The sequence below is a fragment of the Ovis aries genome, chromosome 20, assembly GCF_016772045.2.
Source record: "Ovis aries strain OAR_USU_Benz2616 breed Rambouillet chromosome 20, ARS-UI_Ramb_v3.0, whole genome shotgun sequence".
Lineage (NCBI taxonomy): Eukaryota > Metazoa > Chordata > Mammalia > Artiodactyla > Bovidae > Ovis > Ovis aries.
In genome coordinates, this window is record NC_056073.1 from 31080114 (window position 1) to 31099627 (window position 19514).

The 19514-nt window shown below is 41.1% G+C and overlaps 2 protein-coding genes across 10 annotated transcripts in view; one reads left to right on the plus strand and one right to left on the minus strand.

The window, feature by feature from the left end:
- SLC17A4 (solute carrier family 17 member 4) overlaps window positions 1-19116 on the minus strand; it is a 37547-nt gene extending 18431 nt beyond the window's left edge. The window contains exons 1-3 of one of the 8 annotated variants that reach the window (XM_060403412.1): window positions 19076-19116; window positions 16916-17006; window positions 8974-9097 (exon numbers count right to left, since the gene is read on the minus strand). In XM_060403412.1, coding sequence (XP_060259395.1) covers window positions 8974-9064 — 91 coding nt within the window. In that variant the 5' untranslated portion in view covers window positions 9065-9097; window positions 16916-17006; window positions 19076-19116. Of the gene's footprint in view, window positions 1-8973; window positions 9101-16915; window positions 17007-17388; window positions 17440-19075 lie in introns of all 8 variants that reach the window. The other 7 variants (XM_060403409.1, XM_060403413.1, XM_060403411.1 and 4 more) reach the window with 7 other exon arrangements.
- SLC17A1 (solute carrier family 17 member 1) overlaps window positions 1-19514 on the plus strand; it is a 98731-nt gene that overhangs the window by 68018 nt on the left and 11199 nt on the right. The gene's annotated exons all lie outside the window — the stretch shown is intronic.

Here is a 19514-nt window from a genome sequence, read left to right on the forward strand (position 1 = left end):
ACATTATCTTGATACTATAATCCAGGCTTGCACATAATTTGCCAGTGATCCATGAGAGCTCTGAGGTTATCCCTGCGGTTGAGTCCAGATACATTAGTTTGACAACAGCTGATAGAATTGATTCATTATCCCTGGAGAGAAATCCCAGAGGTATGATGTGTGATCACTGTCCTTAGGGCAGGTGGATGCCCCATTTCCTGGCTCCTGCAAGGGAGCAAACAGTTGGGGTGGCCAGCACTGTCCCCAGTTGTGTAGCAATACCCTCATTAAGTTCCAGGAATTGACAGATCCCCACCTTTGGTTTAACTATGAGAGCATTTAGTTGAAACTCTCCCCTCCCCCATCCACAAAATTTATACTAAAATTTTGATCAATATCATATTGATATGGCAGATTAAGAGGGATTGCTATATTTATAGTACTGCCTTCTCTTAGCCAAGAGCAGAGATGGCTCCCCATGTATTCAAGTTCTTTTCTTTGTCCCAAGGTAGAATTTTATAATTAATCTTTAGTTAAGTCATAAGCTTTTTTAAAGCACTTTTCTGTGGTTTTTTAACTGAGTCATTTTCCCCTGTCATTTTCCACCCTCCCCCCAACCCTTAGATTTAGACAAAATCAAACACATACACAAGTTACGTACAAAATAATGGGAAAAAATAGATGATTGTTTTTGCCATTTTATTCTCTTGGGTAATTTTATTCGCTGGCAGTTTCTAAACACTGGTAAATAGGAATGGTGAAAATGGGCAGTCATGCAATACCTGAATCTACTGGGAATACTTCTCACTTTACTTTTTAGGTATATTGCTAGGTGTTGGTGGGAATTATACTTTTATTGTATTAAGCTATCCTGTTTTTATTTTTATAAGAATGCAGTAAGTTTGATCAACTGTATTTTAATCATAGAGCCAGACTCCTGGATGTGCTCTCTTTATAGCTGTGTTTTCTTGGGCAAGTCTCTGAACTCTTGTGGGTTCAATTATTTCCCCTGTAAATTAAGGTTAACAATAGAGACTCAAGGTGCTGTGATGAGATTTGAAAGTTTATATAAGTTCCTTATTGAAGAAAAAAATGGCAACCCACTCCAATATTCTTGCCTGGAAAATTCCATGGATAGAAGTGCCTGGTGAGCTACAGTCCGTGGGGTCGCAAGAGTCGGGCATGACTTAGCTACTAAACAAAAACAGCAACAGCAATATAAATTCATTATAGCTATTAATATTCAAGTGGCCTTACATTCTTAGAATGACCTCTTCTTAATAGACTGTTTTAATGAAAACACATGATGTATTTTGCTAATATTTTAGCTAGAGTTTTACATTAGCATATATAACTGAGCTTAATTTGTAGTTTGTGAATGTGTGTGTATGTGACTTTTTGCCATGCTATCTTTGTAAAGAAAGGAAGTTTTAAGCTTTCCATCTCAATCTGTGATCTGAAGTATTTTAGATACATAGTCATTTTCTCTTTTCTTAATATATTTTTTTATTATAGAACTGTTTCAGACTTAGAGTTATTGAGCTCCTGTAGACTTCACACCATTTCCCCTATTATTAACATCTTAAATTGGTATGGCACAGTTGTCACAATTAGTGAACCTACATTAATTAGTATCATTATTAAAGCCCATTCTTCATTCAGAGTTCTTAGTTTTCACCTTGTAGATTTTTTTTCTGTCCCAGAATCCCATTCAGGGTCTCATAATCCAATTAATCACCACATGTGGGATCCTTTTGGCTGTGACAGTTTCTCTGACTTTCCTTATTTTTGATGATTTTGACAATTTTGAAGAATATCAGTCAGATATTTTGTAGATTGTCCTTGAACTGGGATTTGTCAAATGCTTTTCTCATGATAAGACTGAAGTAATGTGCTTTTTGAAAGGATGACCATGGAGGTAGAGGGCTATTTTCATGACATCATATCAAAAATACATGCTATCAACGTGATCTCTCACTGATGATATTAACCTTGATCCCCTGGCTTGAGGTAGTGTCTGCTAGGTTTTTTAATCGTGAAGTTAACTCTTTTATTCTTTATCCCTTTCCATGCTGTGCTCTGGAAAAAGTCACATGCACAGTCCACACTTGGAGTAAAGAGCTTTATTTCACCTTCATCTCCACAAATTATTTGGATTTCTTCTGCATAGAAAATATCAGTATTTTCAGCTCCTTAAAATTCTCATAGAATTTTCTAGTGAATCTACTAGGGCACAATGTGTTTTGTTTAAAAGGAATAACTTCTGAACAACTTTCTCACCTTATTATACAGGGTTTTTTTTTGAGATGCACAATATTTCTTAATTCAAACTTATAAATTATATTTTCAGAGAAGATCATGTACTTTCAGTCAGTTCAATTCAATTCAGTCACTCAGTCATGTACAACTCTGCGACCCCATGAATCGCAGCACACCAGGCCTCCCTGTCCATCACCAACTCCTGGAGTTCACTCAAAACTCATGTCCATCGAGTCAGTGATGCCATCCAGTCATCTCATCCTCTGTCGTCCCCTTCTCCTCCTGCCCCCAATCCCTCCCAGCATCAGAGTCTTTTCCAATGAGTCAACTCTTCGCAGGAGGTGGCCAAAGTACTGGAGTTTCAGATTTAGCATCAGTCTTTCCAAAGAACACCCAGGGCTGATCTCCTTTAGAATGGACTGGTTGGACCTCCTTGCAGTCCAAGGGACTCTCAAGAGTCTTCTCCAACACCATAGTTCAAAAGCATCAATTCTTCGGCGCTCAGCTTTCTTCACAGTCCAACTCACAAATCCATACATGACCACTGGAAAAACCATAGCCTTGCCTAGATGGACCTTTGTTGGCAAAGTAATGTCTCTGCTTTTGAATATGCTATCTAGGTTGGTCATAACTTTTCTTCCAAGGAGTAAGCGTCTTTTAATTTCATGGCTGCAATCACCATCTGCAGTGATTTTGGAGCCCCCAAAACTAAAGTCTGACACTGTTTCCACTGTTTCTCCATCTATTTCCCATGAAGTGATGGGACCAGATGCCATGATCCTCGTTTTCTGAATGTTGAGTTTTAAGCCAGCTTTTTCACTCTCCTCTTTCACTTTCATCAAGAGGCTTTTTAGCTCCTCTTCACTTTCTGCCATAAGGGTGGTGTCATTTGCATATCTGAGGTTATTGATATTTCTCCCGGCAATCTTGATTCCAGCTTGTGCTTCTTCCAGCCCAGCGTTTCTCATGATGTACTCTGCATATAAGTTAAATAAGCAGGGTGACAATATACAGCCTTGATGTACTCCTTTTCCTATTTGGAACCAGTCTGCTGTTCCATGTCCAGTTCTAACTGTTGCTTCCTGACCTGCATACAGGTTTCTCAAGAGGCAGGTCAGGTGGTCTGGTATGCCCATCTCTTTCAGAATTTTCCACAGTTTATTGTGATCCACACAGTCAAAGGCTTTGGCATAGTCAGTAAAGCAGAAATAGATGTTTTTCTGGAACTGTGTTGCTTTTTCGATGATGCAGCGGATGTTGGCAATTTGATCTCTGGTTCCTCTGTCTTTTCTAAAACCAGCTTGAACATCTGGAAGTTCATGGTTCATGTACTGCTGAAGCCTGGCTTGGAGAATTTTGAGCATTACTTTACTAGCGTATGAGATGAGTGCAATTGTGCAGTAGTTTGCACATTCTTTGGCATTGCCTTTCTTTGGGATTGGAATGAAAACTGACCTTTTCCAGTCCTGTGGCCACTGCTGAGTTCTCCGTAATTAGCACCTTATACCTTTTAAATGCTTCTCTCCCCCTTTCTCCCATGATTGCTTTATTTAATCTGTCTAAACAATCTGAGTATTAAATTGTCTTATTGCTGTTGAACAGAATCTTCTTTATCAAGAAATCAGTTCTTATATATATATATATTCCATTTCAATTCCCTTCATAATTTGAGCTTACATTTTTTATACATTTAAGTTGTCTTCTTTGGTTTTCTATATATTTTCCTTGAAGTTATAAACTCAGTAAACTGGATTTTTAAGTAACTTACTTTTATTTATTTTTGAAGAAACTTTGTTACTTTCTTCACACCCATTATCTTTTTTATGATTATTTATTTATTTTTGGCTGTGATGGGTCTTCATTGCTTTGAGGGGTTTTCTCCAGTTGCAGCAAGCGGGGGCTACTCTCTAGTTGTGGTGTGTGGGCTTCTCATTGCAGTGGCTTCCCTGGTTCTAGAGCCACACCCCAGGCTCTAGAGCACAGGCTCAGTAGTTGTGGTGTACGGGCTTAGTTGCTCCACTGCTTGTGGGATCCTCCCAGATCAGGGATCAAATCCACGACTCCTGCCTTGGCAAGAGGATTCTTTATGACTGAGGCACCAGGGAAGCCCCACATCTATTATCTTTTGAATCATTTCCTTACTGGGGCTTCCCTGGTGGTTCAGATGGTAAAGAACCTACCTGCAATACAGGAGACTTGGGTTCGATCCCTGGGTCAGTAAGACCCCCTGGAGAAGGGAATGGCTACCCACTCTAGTATTCTTGACTACAGAATTCCATGGATAGAGGAGCCTGGCAGGCTGCAGTCCAAGGGGTCACAAAGAGACTCAACTGAGTGACTAAGCCTCAGTTCTACATTGCTGATTTGATTTTTTACAGTGATAATTTCTTTCCTTGCTACTGCTGCTAAGTCGCTTCAGTCGTGTCCAACTCTGTGCAACCCCATGGAAGGCAGCCCACCAGGCTCCCCTGTCCCTGGGATTCTCCAGGCAAGAACACTGGAGTGGGTTGCCGTTTCCTTCTCCAATGCATGAAAGTGAAAAGTGAAAGTGAAGTCGCCCAGTCATGTCCGACTCTTCATGACCCCATGGACTGCAGCCTACCAGTCTCCTCCATCCACGGGATTTTCCAGGCAAGAGTACTGGAGTGGGGTGCCATCGCCTTCTTCTCCTTGCTACTACTAATTCTGTTTTAGTTCTGAAGTGACTTTTTTTCTCTTTAGTTTCCTTTCTCATCTTCTTTCATATTTTCCTATTGATTTACTTCATACATGCTAAGCTTTTTTCTTAAGTATTCTTGAGAACTTGGAGAAATGTGAAATGAAACTACTCTTCAATTTCCCCAAATAAGCACAGCACTGTAATATAATGGTTAATAATCAGACCATTGTAGTTTAAATCCAGATAATACCTGTTTGTGCCTGGATGATTTAAATGAGTCCTTAAATGAGGACTTAATCCCTCTGTACTTGAGTTCTTGCCGCTGAAAAATGGAAATGATGCTGGCAGTATGTTCCTTGAAGGATTCTCATGAGGTTTCAGTGAATTAATTCATATAAAGTGCTCAGTACTTGATAGACATGCCTTCATTATGCAGTGATCTCTCTTTTATGTATTTGTTGCCTTTTCTATGTGTGTGTGCTAAAGTACTAGGTTGACCAAAGATGTTTTGGAAAAGCTGAACAAACCTTTTGGCCAATTCAGTATGTATATAAGTCCCTTGTGGGGTCCCACCCATACCTCCAGTCTTGAACTATAAAAGCCAATCATGTGTGATTTTGCCCCGTGTGATATAACCCTTGCGATGGGCCACCTTGGCTGGTTGGAGGCCTGTTGTCATGTGCTGATAGTATTATGTATACATATGGTCAAGAGGCAGGTGGTAGGAAGATGACCCCTTGGCATTTTTTCACCAATTCAGGGAAAATTAGCTATTCTTGCATTTTAATTCTACAATGACTTTGCATAATTGGAGGAAAATCCGCCCCAGCCCTGCCAATTTCCAAGTTAGTTTCTGCAATTGTGTATGTTTTCCCCTGCTCTGTTGCACTGGCCCAAGATCCTAAGCTACAGACCTTTAGAAAGACTGGCGAGCTATGGAGGGGGAAACATCAAGATGTAGGCACAGAGCAGCTTCCCCCACCATATCCCAGTACTGCAGACCTCACCTTGTCTGTGGTGACCTCACCTGGCCTGTGGTGACCTCACCTGGCCTGTGGTCCACCAGCCTTGAGATGCTAGAGAGTATGTAAGCTGGAGAGCTTGACCTGGGGCTTCACAGTGCCGTCCCCTTTCTGTTTGTAACATGGGGCCATGCTCCAAGGATGAGAGTTTTGTCTCCTCTTGGCATCCTCTTAATTCATCCAAATTATACTAAATCTAGCAAGGAGCCTTAGAATTTGTAGTGTGTGATAGGAATAATTCCTAAGTTTTAACCTAAGTAAAAATATTTTCTCAAGGTGTTGTGCTTATTTTATTGATTTCTGTGACTTTCAGAAAGGAATGTTATTGCAGACTCATCTTTTGGGGCCATTCCTAAGATAGGCCAGGGTATATTTAACTCCGTGCTTGATTTTGACAGGGAGCAGGGAAGCAGTGTCCAGTGTTGTTTATTAACTCTCACTGCCAGGCCTGCCCTTCTAAATTTTTCACAGTAATAGATAAATACCTGGAAACTAAAATCCTCAACCTACATGCAAGCAAGTTTCCAATTACAAGAGCATTAGCACAAAGTTTGGAAGGCTGAACACAGTGAGAACTGAACACCGTGCCAAGGAGGCCACTACAGGGAGGAGTAGGAGGATTAGTAATGGTAGACGGGGTTTTTGCCTGGGCCTGTGGTGCTCTGAACACCACCCACTGTGTGCTGCACAGGATTGCTAGCTGTGTCCCATCCGTCCTACACTTCAGGATTTCCTGGAAGTGGCTAACCTGACTTCTTCCCCAGCCTCCCAAAGTCTGTGGACTATTTCCATCTTCTATATTAAACCTCTTTTTTTTCTTGAATTACCTAAAGTGGCTTCCATTTATCTGACTGAACTCAGGCAGAAGCTCATGGGCCTTTGGTAGAGAAAGGATAGGAAGGTCAAGGTGATGCCTGTCCATACCCTGCCATATGAACCCTTAATAGAGCCTGACCTCTGGCAGAACCTGAAGGTCCATCTCTTTTCACCTAGGGTCTCTTGAGATATAGGAGCATAAGCAAGTCTTTTCTGTGGCCACGTGACCAGATATGACATATAATGGGGGAGAGGGCATTTCCCCACATGCCATGGAAAGCCTGGATTTGATTCTCTGAGTATCTTCAAAGCACAATCATGCCCAGTAAAGATGTCAGTAATCTCCAGGGGTTCTGGCCCTGGGAGAAAGCCCCACAGGGTCCTGAGAGTGAAATACAGAGGGCCCAGCAGTGCCCACTGAGAATGGGCTAGAGAGAGAGGTGAGAGAAAAATTGATGTTGGACACCAACTGAAGAAGCAGCCAGCAAGGCTTATTCATAAGCATTTATGAGCAATACGAAATAACTAAGTGGGACATTGAGGAGTGGTTGAGGTTCTCTCTTATAAAGTGGGAGGAGAATCAGCCAAAACAAAAGATGAATGTTATTAGCATAATGCCATTTGTGATAACAGGCTGGGGTCAAGAAGTGGTCAGCAGGGGATAAAGCAGCATGGTGGGGTGGATGCCCTAAAAGACTGTGGAAGAAACTAGAAAGACCACATTAAGTTCCACCTTTAGACAAATTGCCCAGAGTTCCAAAGACCGCTGAAAAGTAGACTAAGGAAGAAAAACTGGATGAGAGGTGATTATGATAGTGAAGCTTATACAGCGCTTAATTACATGCCAGGCATTGTTCTAAATGGTTCACATATTATAACTAATTTAATCCTCATGGAAATCCTATGAGATAAGTACTATTGTTATCATCTCATTTTTACAAATAAGGAAACTGAGACACAGAAAATTTAAGTAACTTGCCTAAGGTCATACAGCTCATAAATTGCAAAATCAAGATTGCAAACATAGGCAGTCTAGCACCTTAATCTGTACTCTTACCCAGTATGTTATATTGTGCCATGGAAACTGTTTAAAAGTTCTTTGTTTGTAAGTTACTGATTTTTAGAGAGAGAGAGTTGGATAAGAAAATTTGGCCAATGGCATAGAGCCCAATAGGCTCCTATTGTTTAGAAATGGATGGGATCTTAGAGATGCAAATGCTTCCACCTTACAGATAAGGAAGCTGAGGCAATGGAAGAGTATTCATTAAATGTCTGATGGTAGTTAATTGTAGAGTGAGTAGTATTAAAGAGCATGCATGTTTCCTGATTTCTTCTTTGATGGATAAGATTAGGCAAATCCCCTTTTCCTTAAGGCATGTTCACTTGCCAGCAGATATACTTGCTAAAATGCTGAGTCTCACAAAGCATTCCATCTTGGTTCATGTTTTACTTTTAAAAGGCATTATCTTATGAAAAGCCTATATGCTTAAGATAATTAGTGAATAAAATAGTTATAAGTCATTTAGAGTTTAGAGTAAAATAAGGTGTTCAACAGTTTCTTTATGATGTGTTATTGAAAAAGTATTAGTTGCTCAGTCGTCTCATCCTTTGTGACCCCATGGACTGTAGCCCGCCAGACTTCTCTGTTCATGGGATTTCCCAGGCAAGAATACTGGCGTGGATAGCCATTGCCTTCTCCAGGGGATCTTCCTGACCCAGGGATTGAACCCAGGTCTCCTGCATTGCCGGCAGACTCTTTACCATCTGAGCCACCAGGGAAGCACCAATGTATTACTTGATATATTCTTGAAAAGCACTAAATTGTAACTTAACTGAGAGGGAGGAGGATGATATGATATGTGACTTCTATGATATGGTATAAAGAAAAAGCCTGTTCTCCTTGAGGTAGATCTGAATCTAGTATGAGTGGAAAGATCAAATGGGATGGTCTCTGGACTTAGTATCATAAAAACCTAGATTGGTTTCCATATTTTCTATTTGACATCTGCTCTAAATTTTTTTCTTTATCTCTACCTAACGTCTTGATGATCTAGTGTCTTGATATCTACCTGTCCTATATACCTTCAAGGTTTCTCCCAAGAAATGAAGTAATTCTCAGTACAAATGTTTTACAGCTATTTAGAATTCTTGGCAATGTGTAGGATCAAGAAGAGGCTGTACATCACCAAACAGTGACATAGATCCCAGTTTTATCCACACCCCAGTACACGATTTTACCTTTCCTGGAGGTTTGTACTTGAGCCATGTTTACAGTATCATTATTGACAGGACCTCCCACTATGGTTCCGGCTTCTATCGTGTTAGACATTTTGGTTCTCTTCTCCCAGACAGTGGTGTTTACCTGCTGAAATAAAAGCAAATATAAAAAGAGGTGTCCTATAGCATGGCCCCAATTCTTCTAAGAATTAGGAGGAAATGTTCAGTGGAAAAAGTGCTAGATTAGTGTTCAAGAGACATGATTTGTTGTCCAGATTCTATCACTACCCAAATGTGTAGTCGTGGGAATGGCACGTCTCTGCTTTTCTCAAATGAGGGATCTAGTCTGGCTTGCCTTAATGGATTGTACTATTCTTTCCAGTTCTATGTTTCTATATCTTTCAGTTGCTACCAGTAGCAACTGGCTGTTAAAACCTGACAATCTTCTTTGAAATTTCACCTGGAAGATTCCAATAGATTAAATAACCTGAAAAACTAGATCTACTAAAGAAGATCTAGATATATAAGATAGCATGTTAAAAAGCAGAGACATTACTTTGCCAACAAAGGTCCATCTGGTCAAGGCTATGGTTTTTCCTTGGTCATGTATGGATGTGAGATTTGGACTGTGAAGAAGGCTGAGCGCCGAAAAATTGATGCTTTTGAACTGTGGTGTTGGAGAAGACTCTTGAGAGTCCCTTGGACTGCAAGGAGATCCAACCAGTCCAAAGGAGATCAATCTAAAGGAGATCAGTCCTGGGTGTTCACTGGAAGGACTGATGCTGAAGCTGAAAAAACTCCAATACTTTGGCTACCTCATGTGAAAAGTTGACTCATTGGAAAAGACCCTGATGCTGGGAGGGATTGGGGGCAGGAGGAGAAGGGGATGACAGAGGATGAGATGGCTGGATGGCATCACCGACTCTATGGACATGAGTTTGGGTAGACTCCAGGAGTTGGTGATGGACAGAGAGGCCTGGCATGCTGTGATTCATAGGGTCACAAAGAGTCGGACACGACTGAGCAACTGAACTGAACTGATACAAGACAGAATGTGGCAAACATCTGTTTTACTATTTATTTGTTGATTCTTGGCTGTGCTAGGTCTTCATTGCTGTGCATGGGCTTTCTCAGTGCTTGGGCTTCTTACTGCAGTGGCTTCAGGCTCTGGAGCATGTGGGCTCAGTAGTGGTGTACAGGCTTAGTCGCCCTGTGGCATATGATCACTTCTATGAGTGTTTATAATTTTGGATCTTGAATTCATATTAAATGGAGTTTCATCTTCAGTAATTCTGCGTGATCTGTGTTGAGCAAATCAGTCTAGGCCCAATTCTCCTTACTTCCGTTTTTCAGCTGAGCAAAAACTGATCCCTTTCGGCTGATCCCTTCCTAGGCCAGGGATGGAACCCAAGTTCCCTGTGTTGGTTGGCAGATTCTTTACCATTGGATCACCAGGGAAGTCCTGAGAAAGCATCTTTTTAAATACATATATTAAAAGATAGTATGAGATATCTCCATGGATGTAATGAAAAATTAGAGGAATGAGCTTACTCTTCAGAAACCTTGGGCCTGGGGACAAAGCATCAGTTTTTGTCAGGGGCTTGTCAGGTCCTTGTAGGGAATGGAGGATGAAGCCTAAGACTCATGCCAGGAAGGCAGCTTTAATAGAGATCTTGACATAGAGCCAGAAACCTCAAGGGAATTCAAAACTGAGTTAGAGACTCTGCCCTTTGCAACAAGTGTGACAGTGACAGCTCTCATGTGCGTTGTCCTGAGCCTCTCCTGAAAGTTACAAAAATTCATAACCATGTTTTGGGAAGTTGGAGTTTGGAATTCACATTGTCTTAACTATCTGAGAACTCTTGCTCAGCTGAAAAACTGAAGTAAGAAGAATTGGGCCTAGGCTGATTTGCTCAACACAGATCACTCAGAATTACTGAAGATGAAGCTCCACTTAATATGAATTCAGGATCCAAAATTATAAACACTCATAGAAGTGATCATCCAAGGCAAATCCTCAGACTCAGCACATAGCATGATTAAACTGCTGAGAACTTCCCAAAAAATAGACTGCACTGATAAACACATTCTATAAGCATCCTTAAAATAACTACAATACTTTGGCCACCTGATGCAAAGAACTGACTCATTGAAAAAGACCCTGATGCTGGGAAAGATTGAAGACAGGAGGAGACAGGGATGACAGAGGATGAGATGGTTGGATGGCATTGCCAACTCAATGGACATGAGTTTGAGCAAGCTCCAGTAGTTGGTAATGGACAGGGAAACTTGGCGTGCTGCAGTCCATGGGGTCACAAAGAGTCAGACATGACTGAGCAACTGAACTGAACTGAAAATAACTGAAGAAATAAAATATAAGAAGATAACAAAAGAATAGGCAGATTTAAGAAAGATACTGCTTGAAATACAAAAGACTAATTTAGACACTGTGATTGGAAACTAGCTGACTAGACAGAGCTAATGAAAGAATAGAGAAATAGAAGGTAGAGCTAAGTAAATTGTATCAAATAAGGCTGAGTAAGATGATGAGGTATGATAGCAAAGTTGACAGACCTGGAAAATGGAGTGAAAAGTCCAGTATACATTGAATAAGAATTCTAAGAGGAGAAAAAGAGAACTGGAGAGAGGAAATACTTTAAGACATGATGAATCAGACTCATTCAGAACAGATGAAACATGATATTTCTCAGATTCAAGAATCACAATGTGTCTCAAGCCAATGAAATGAAATTTATACCTAGACATATCATAAGGACACTGTCAGATACAAAACACAAGCTTTATTTATAATAATAGCTGCCGTTAAAGGTCATTGACAACAGGGAAGAAATCCATTTCAGTATGATATCAGATAGAGGAGTGGTGGTGTTTTTTTAAAAAAAATTTTTCAAAATAATATAAAAAAGACAAAATACAGGAAAATAGGTAAAGAATAGGTAACTATCAGAACAGTAGACAAATACAGATCAAGAACAAATGGGGTAAATGCACTCTGCCTTATTATAAAGGAAGGACATGGATGTCAAAGAACAATATCATTCTATTTATTACCCATCAACTTTCATAAATATTTAGAAGACTTTTATCACCAAGTTTAGGCAAAAGTGTGAATAAATAAGCTATTGTTTGTAGTGGTCAAATTTCATCCCTTCCACCTGATACTTCATGGTGTCTGCACAGCCACACAGAGTATGTCCCAAGATACTCCTTGTAGCAATATTTGTAAAAGTGAAAAATCAGAAACAATAATCAATGATCATTAATAATTAAATTAAGTAAAGTATATGTAAACTTTAGAATACTATGCAGCAGTCAGAGGAATTCACTAGATCTGTCTTTGTGACCCCATGGACTGTGGCCCATCAGCCTCCTCTGTCCATGGAATTCCTCAGGCAAGAATACTGGAGTGGGTTATCATTCCCTTCTGCAGCGGATCTTCCCAACCCAGAGACTGAACCCACGTCTCCTGCATTGCAGGCAGATTCTTTACTGTCTGAGCCACCAGGGAAGCCCTTTAAAAGCATATAAAAAATTTAAAGGCATATTGGTGAAAAAAAAGTATGTTTGTAAAATAGTAAATATAAGATTCTATAACTTTTCCATTTAATTTTTATATGCTTTTTAATGTAGATTCAATGGATTCCTTTTGATTGCTGCATAGTATAATAAAATTTACATAAGTATAACATATGTATACATAATATCCCATTATATAACTTATGTTCTTGCAAGTGAATAGAAAATGATGAAAAGAAACTTTACAACACTGAGACAGTGACAGCTCTCATCTACATTGTCCTGAGCCCTGGTTTTAAAATTAAGATGCATGAATCTGGTAACACGGGTCATCTATGAATATATATAAGGGAATGAAGAGGACCATTGCCTTGGGAGGGATGGCCACATGGAAATTTAGATCTATCTATAATGGCAACCCACTCCAGTATTCTTGCCTGCAGAATCCCATGGACAGAGGAGCCTGGTGGGCTACAGTCCATGGCAAAGAGTCAGACATGACTGAAGCGACTTAGCACATAGCATGGTGTTTAAATGTATTACAACAGTAATGTATTTGTGAATTATTACTATGGTTAAAAATACATTTAAAACTACAATGACAAAAAACTGTCACAAAAACGGGTCGCAGTGTTTGAAGTGTCAGAATCTTTCATTCTGACACCTTCAAAAACCATGTGCACCCGTGTTCATGCATGATAATGTATGTCAATGGCTATTCACATAGGCCTCTTCTGATTCCAACTTGACTGAACATATCCTATTCTGAGAGGAAAACAATAAGTGTTGCCTTTATTCCAAAGTGATGGGAGAGACTTGAGAAGGAGGAGGCTGCTGAACTCACTTCAAGGGCACAAACTGAGATAAAGAACCTGAGAAAGCTTCTTTAGAGGAAGGTGCAGGTACGCACGTCACTTATTCACCCTGACTTCATGAAAGAGATCAGGTGGGTGCTGCCCCTTACTCCAAGTCTAACAACATTGGCTGCCTGCAACGGGATCGTCCAGAGCTTGACTTATGTGCCCCGGAGGCTGTGTATGTGTGTGCACCACTATGAGTGTATGAGAGAGAGAAGGAAACTGATAAGTAACACAGACCTCAGAATCTAAGGTCATGGAGCAGCAACTCATGGCCTGAGGCTGCAGGGCAGAGAAAGGGCCCACAGCACATCGGAGGGTTGTGAGACTTCCCACAGCAGCAGGTGCAAGGATGCCTGGACAGATACATGCAGGTTCCTTCTGAGCCAGATATGAGTGACTAGAGAGGTCCAGGTTATAGCCTTTTAAAATCCTGCCAAGAGAATTGTCTTGAGGGACCACATGACTCCCCAAAAGGTGAGGTGGAGTGCCGGATGCCCAACGGCTGAGGGAGGAACAGTAAGGGCTGAGCAGAGGGCATGGGAGAGACTGATGGGTGTCCCCAGCAGGGAAATCTCCAGAAGAGTAATGTTGAACATCCACCCAAGCCTACAGAGCCCCAATGGCAGATCTTAAGAGTCCAGGGAACAACCATACTTCTTGCCTCTTACCGACCACCCTAACAACCAGCCTGAAATGGATCAGAAGCCTCAGTTACCAGGAGGGGCAAGAGGAGTGGACAGAGAAAGAGAATAAGAAGCCAAACCAAATCTTCCACCACCACCCTCCCCAGCCAGACCCAAGCTGGAGATAAGGAGAAGTTCTGCTTCTAGATAAAATTTGGAAGTTGTATGCTTTTCATCAGACTGGAGCTATGAATTATCACATGAGATTATTTGGAGGCTGAAAATAACCAATGGCTTGTTCACTCTCTGAAAATGATCAGAAAAGTTATGGAGCTGAGCAGACGTAAAGGGAAGTGAGGGCAGAGCAGGAGTTGCCTGTAAAATAAAATTTCTAATTTCTCTCGATGGAGTACTACCTTAATTAACATAAGAGCATGGATATATCTGATTCTTTGATGATATTGTTTTTAAGTGTAAATGGAAACACTGCACAATGTCTGTGTTGTGCACATCACAACTACAGTGGGTAGCGATTAATTAATACAACAGTTGCCTCATTACATCATTTTAAAACAGAGATTATAGACCAAGGAGCCCTCTAGTCCATGTTGAAATTCAGAAACAAATTGAAACTTGAATTGGAATTCAAATCATTGCTCACTGGCAAAATAGAGTGGGCCTGATAACTGACATGAAACCTGTCACAAGAAGGGACTGAATATCCCAATATAACACTGTCGCTCAGATCATGAACTCCTTATTGCCAAATTCAGACTTAAATTGAAGAAAGTAGGGGAAACCACTAGACCATTTAGGTATGACCTAAATCAAATCCCTTATGATTATACAGTGGAAGTGAGAAATAGATTTAAGGGCCTAGATCTGATAGATATAGTGCCTGATGAACTATGCAGTGAGGTTCGTGACATTGTACAGAAGACAGGGATCAAGACCATCCCCATGGAAAAGAAATGCAAAAAAGCAAAATGGCCTTCTGGGGAGGCCTTACAAACAGCTGTGAAAAGAAGAGAAACAAAAAGCCAAGGAGAAAAGGAAAGATATAAGCATCTGAATGCAGAGTACCAGAGAATAGCAAGAAGAGATAAGAAAGCCTTCTTCAGCTATCAGTGCAAAGAAATAGAGGAAAACAACAGAATGGGAAACACTAGAGATCTCTTCAAGAAAATTAGAGATACCAAGGGAACATTTCACGCAAAGATGGACTCTATAAAGGACAGAAATGGTATGGACCTAACAGAAGCAGAAGATATTAAGAAGAGGTGGCAAGAATACACAGAAGAACTGTACAAAAAAGATCTTCAAAACCCAGATAATCACAATGGTGTGATCACTCATCTAGAGCCAGACATCCTGGAATGTGAAGTCATGTGGGCCTTAGAAAGCATCACTGCAAACAAAGCTAGTGGAGGTGATGGAATTCCAGTTGAACTATTTCAAATCCTGAAAGATGATGCTGTGAAAGTGCTGCACTCAATATGCCAGCAAATTTGGAAAACTCAGCAGTGGCCACAGGACTGGAAAAGGTCAGTTTTCATTCCAATCCCAAAGAAAGGCAATGCCAAAGAATGCTCTAACTACCAAACAATTGCACTCATCTCACATGCTAGTAGAGTAATGCTCAAAATTCTCCAAGCCAGGCTCCAGCAATACGTGAACCGTGAACTTCCTGATGTTCAAGCTGGTTTTAGAAAAGGCAGAGGAACCAGAGATCAAATTGCCAACATCTGCTGGATCATGGAAAGTTCCAGAAAAACATCTATTTCTGCTTTATTGACTATGCCAAAGCCTTTGACTGTGTGGATCACAATAAACTGTGGAAAATTCTGAAAGAGATGGGCATACCAGACCACCTGACCTGCCTCTTGAGAAACCTGTATGCAGGTCAGGAAGCAACAGTTAGAACTGGACATGGAACAGCAGACTGGTTCCAAATAGGAAAAGGAGTATGTCAAGGCTGTATATTGTCACCCTGCTTATTTAACTTCTATGCAGAGTACATCATGAGAAACACTGGGCTGGAAGAAACACAAGCTGGAATCAAGATTGCCGGGAGAAATATCAATAACCTCAGATATGCAGATACCACCACCCTTATGGCAGAAAGTGAAGAGGAGCTAAAAAGCCTCTTGATGAAAGTGAAAGAGGAGAGTGAAAAAGTTGGCTTAAAGCTCAACATTCAGAAAACGAAGATCATGGCATGCAGTCCCATCACTTCATGGGAAATAGATGGGGAAACAGTGGAAACAATGTCAGACTTTATTTTTTTGGGCTCCAAAATCACTGCAGATGGTGATTGCAGCCATGAAATTAAAAGATGCTTACTCCTTGGAAGAAAAGTTATGACCAACCTAGATAGCATATTGAAAAGCAGAGACATTACTTTGCCGACTAAGTTCCGTCTAGTCAAGGCTATGGTTTTTCCAGTGGTCATGTATGGATGTGAGAGTTGGACTGTGAAGAAGGCTGAGCACTGAAGAATTGATGCTTTTCAACTGTGGTGTTGGAGAAGACTCTTGAGAGTCCCTTGGACTGCAAGGAGATCCAACCAGTCCATTCTAAAGGAGATCAGCCCTGGGATTTCTTTTGGAAGGAATGATGCTAAAGCTGAAACTCCAGTACTATGGCCACCTCATGCAAAGAGTTGACTCATTGGAAAAGACTCTGATGCTGGGAAGGATTGGGGGCAGGAGGAGAAGGGAACGACAGAGGATGAGATGGCTGGATGACATCACTGACTTGATGGTCGTGAGTCTGAGTGAACTCCGGGAGTTGGTGATGGACAGGGAGGCCTGGCGTGCTGCAATTCATGGGGTCGCAAAGGCTCGGACACTACTGAGCGACTGAACTGAACTGAATTACCCCTTAGGGCAATTAGTTCAAAGACATAGCATTCAGTGTAATGTTTTTTCCCAAAGGTTATACCTATCCGTGAGCTTCCCAGGTGGCTCAGTGGTAAAGAATCCGCCTGCCAGTGCAGAAGACTCAGGTTCAACCCCTGGGTTGGGAAGATCTCCTGGAGGAAGAAATGGTAACCCGCTCCAGTACTCCTGCCTGGGAGATCCCATGGACAGAGGAGCCTGGCTGGCTACAGTCCATGGGGTCACAGAAGAATCAGATATGGCTTAGTGATTATATAATGACAGTACCTAGCAGGACTCTTCTAATGTACCAGCACCTGAAAGTTCACTGACCACTAGTTCATTGACTCTGTAAATATTTGTTGAACCAATAAGTGGAATATTTTGCTACCTTAGCTCTTTCTCTTGCATTTATGACTGAAGGACTTAGTTTTCATTAAACTTCCCCTCTCCATACTTATTGTTACAGAAGTGCTCACTAGTTTTTCTGGTAACCAGCAATAATGTCAGCATATTGTCCACACCTGCATCCCTTACCCTGTATCTGCTTTGTCCCAGTTTCCACTGCCTTGTTGACTCCTGCAAAGTCTCCAGGAGAGGCACAAAATGAAAAAAAGAAGTAAAAATGACATTTGGCATGAAGATAATGGCAGTAGTACTGACAACAACTTAGTAACCAGCGTCACTTTGCCAAATCTAACTACTTTACCTGGTTGTGTGCGGAAGTTATATCCAAGCTGAAATGGGAATAGTGAGAAAGAGGCAGCTCTGAGCAAGGGCATTCCAGGCAAAGAAACAAAGCAAGCTTGTCCAACAGGACCAGGGCAGAGTGAGTGAGAAGGTCAGCGGCGGGAGATGAGATCAAAGTGGTGGTTGAGGACACACCATGTGGGGTCCTGTGGGTAGGTAAGGGGACTGGATTTGTCTTGGCTGCTATAGGGGGGGACATGGTCTACAAGGGCCAAGACTGGGAACCAAGAGACTTGAGAAGAGGCTGTCATAGTTACTATTCAAGAGTTAATGGTATCTGGGCTGGGCTGTCGTGGGGATCTGTTTTGGAGCCAGAGTCAAGAAGAATTGCTCATGAGGTGGATAGGAGGATAAGGAAAAGGGGAGATTTTTGGGGAGACTTCTAGAATTATGGCTTGAGTGAGTGAATGGTGCTGTGCACTCAGTGGCAGTAGGGAGATAAGCAAGAGGAGAGCAAGTTTCCAGAATAAAAACAGGAGTTTCATTTTGGACATGTTGGGTTTGAGTTCCCTGTTTGATCCAGAAGGGAAGACTACCAAATAGGCAGTGTGTCTATGAGTTGGTAGTTCAGGACAGAGGGCCCAAGTAGAAATATAAATTTGAAAGTCATCAGCCTTATCTATTTACTTGGAGACAGAAAATGAGGAAGAACTAGCAAAAAAAATTTGGGCCATTCATTCCTGTATCAATTTCCTGTCACTTTCTCTGGCCGAGATTGTTTCTGTGTCTATTACTTTTGCATTAAATATATCCTGGTCTTCTGCCATTGATTAGTTCACTGTAGAATGAGGCTCTTCCTTAAGGTACCAGGCAGAGCTATTAATAGCAGAAATGTTATCTTTGTCTGGTCTCAGCACTGAGCATTTCCTGTATATAAGAACAGTTCGTGGCTCTTATTCAGAGGCCCCAAATTAAAGTTCTCTGCCCCAAACTCTTCACTCATTACCTACTTCCCAAAGCCTTGTGGGATTTCATTTTGTTTTACTTTTCCCTCATGCATAAATTAATTGGAAAGGTCAAGTCTGTTTGGTTATTTGATCTGTTAGCCCCTAAGAAATCTCCCTCTGCCAGAATTTATGTTTATTGTCTCACCATAGACATGACCGATTTTTTTTAAATTAATGCATCCCATAAAAACAGGCCCAGTTTAGGAATCTTAAACTACAGGCTATCTAGTCTAATTCCAATAAATGGGTGATATTAACTCTAAAAAATATAATTTTAAATTATTGATTTGCTTCCATGTCTCTGTAGCCATCCTTTTGGATAATTTTATTCCCAGTTTTATTCCCTGGAGTTCTGGGACCCTGGTTTCTTTTAGGTAAAGGTAACATCCTTTCTCACTTTTCAGAATTATCTCAGGAAAAGTCTCTTCCCCACCCCCAAAACAGCAAACTAAGCAGCTCTCTATGGGAAAACCCATTCTCATCATCTCAAAAGCAGAATATTAAAGAACAAAAGATGGAAGGCTCACCGGAGGGAGGTGGACTACAGGATCCTCATTCCATTCAAACTGATTTCTCTAAACATTCCCAAATTTCCTAGTAGTCTCTAGGAGATAAATGATTACCCTAAGCCTTTAGCCCTTGTGTTACCAAAGGGGAGAAGTTTATTGGCGTAATGGTTTAATTTTAACTTTACTTTCATTGTCTCACTGACAAGGAGATCGAGCTTATTAAATCCTGCTCATGCTTCAAGCGCAGATGAGGCCACCACCCTCATCCCTGATATTCCGCTTGGAATAGATGCTCCTTATAGGAGCCTGACAGCCCATGCTCCTTGTTTAAGCGCTGGTGCCTTATGAAGTGGCTCAGGGTTATTATATTCTTCATGAGAAGGGGTATGTCTTGTCCCTTCTAAGTCCTCTCTCTGTCACCCTCCTGTTTAATACAACTGGGCTCTCCAGAGTAGAG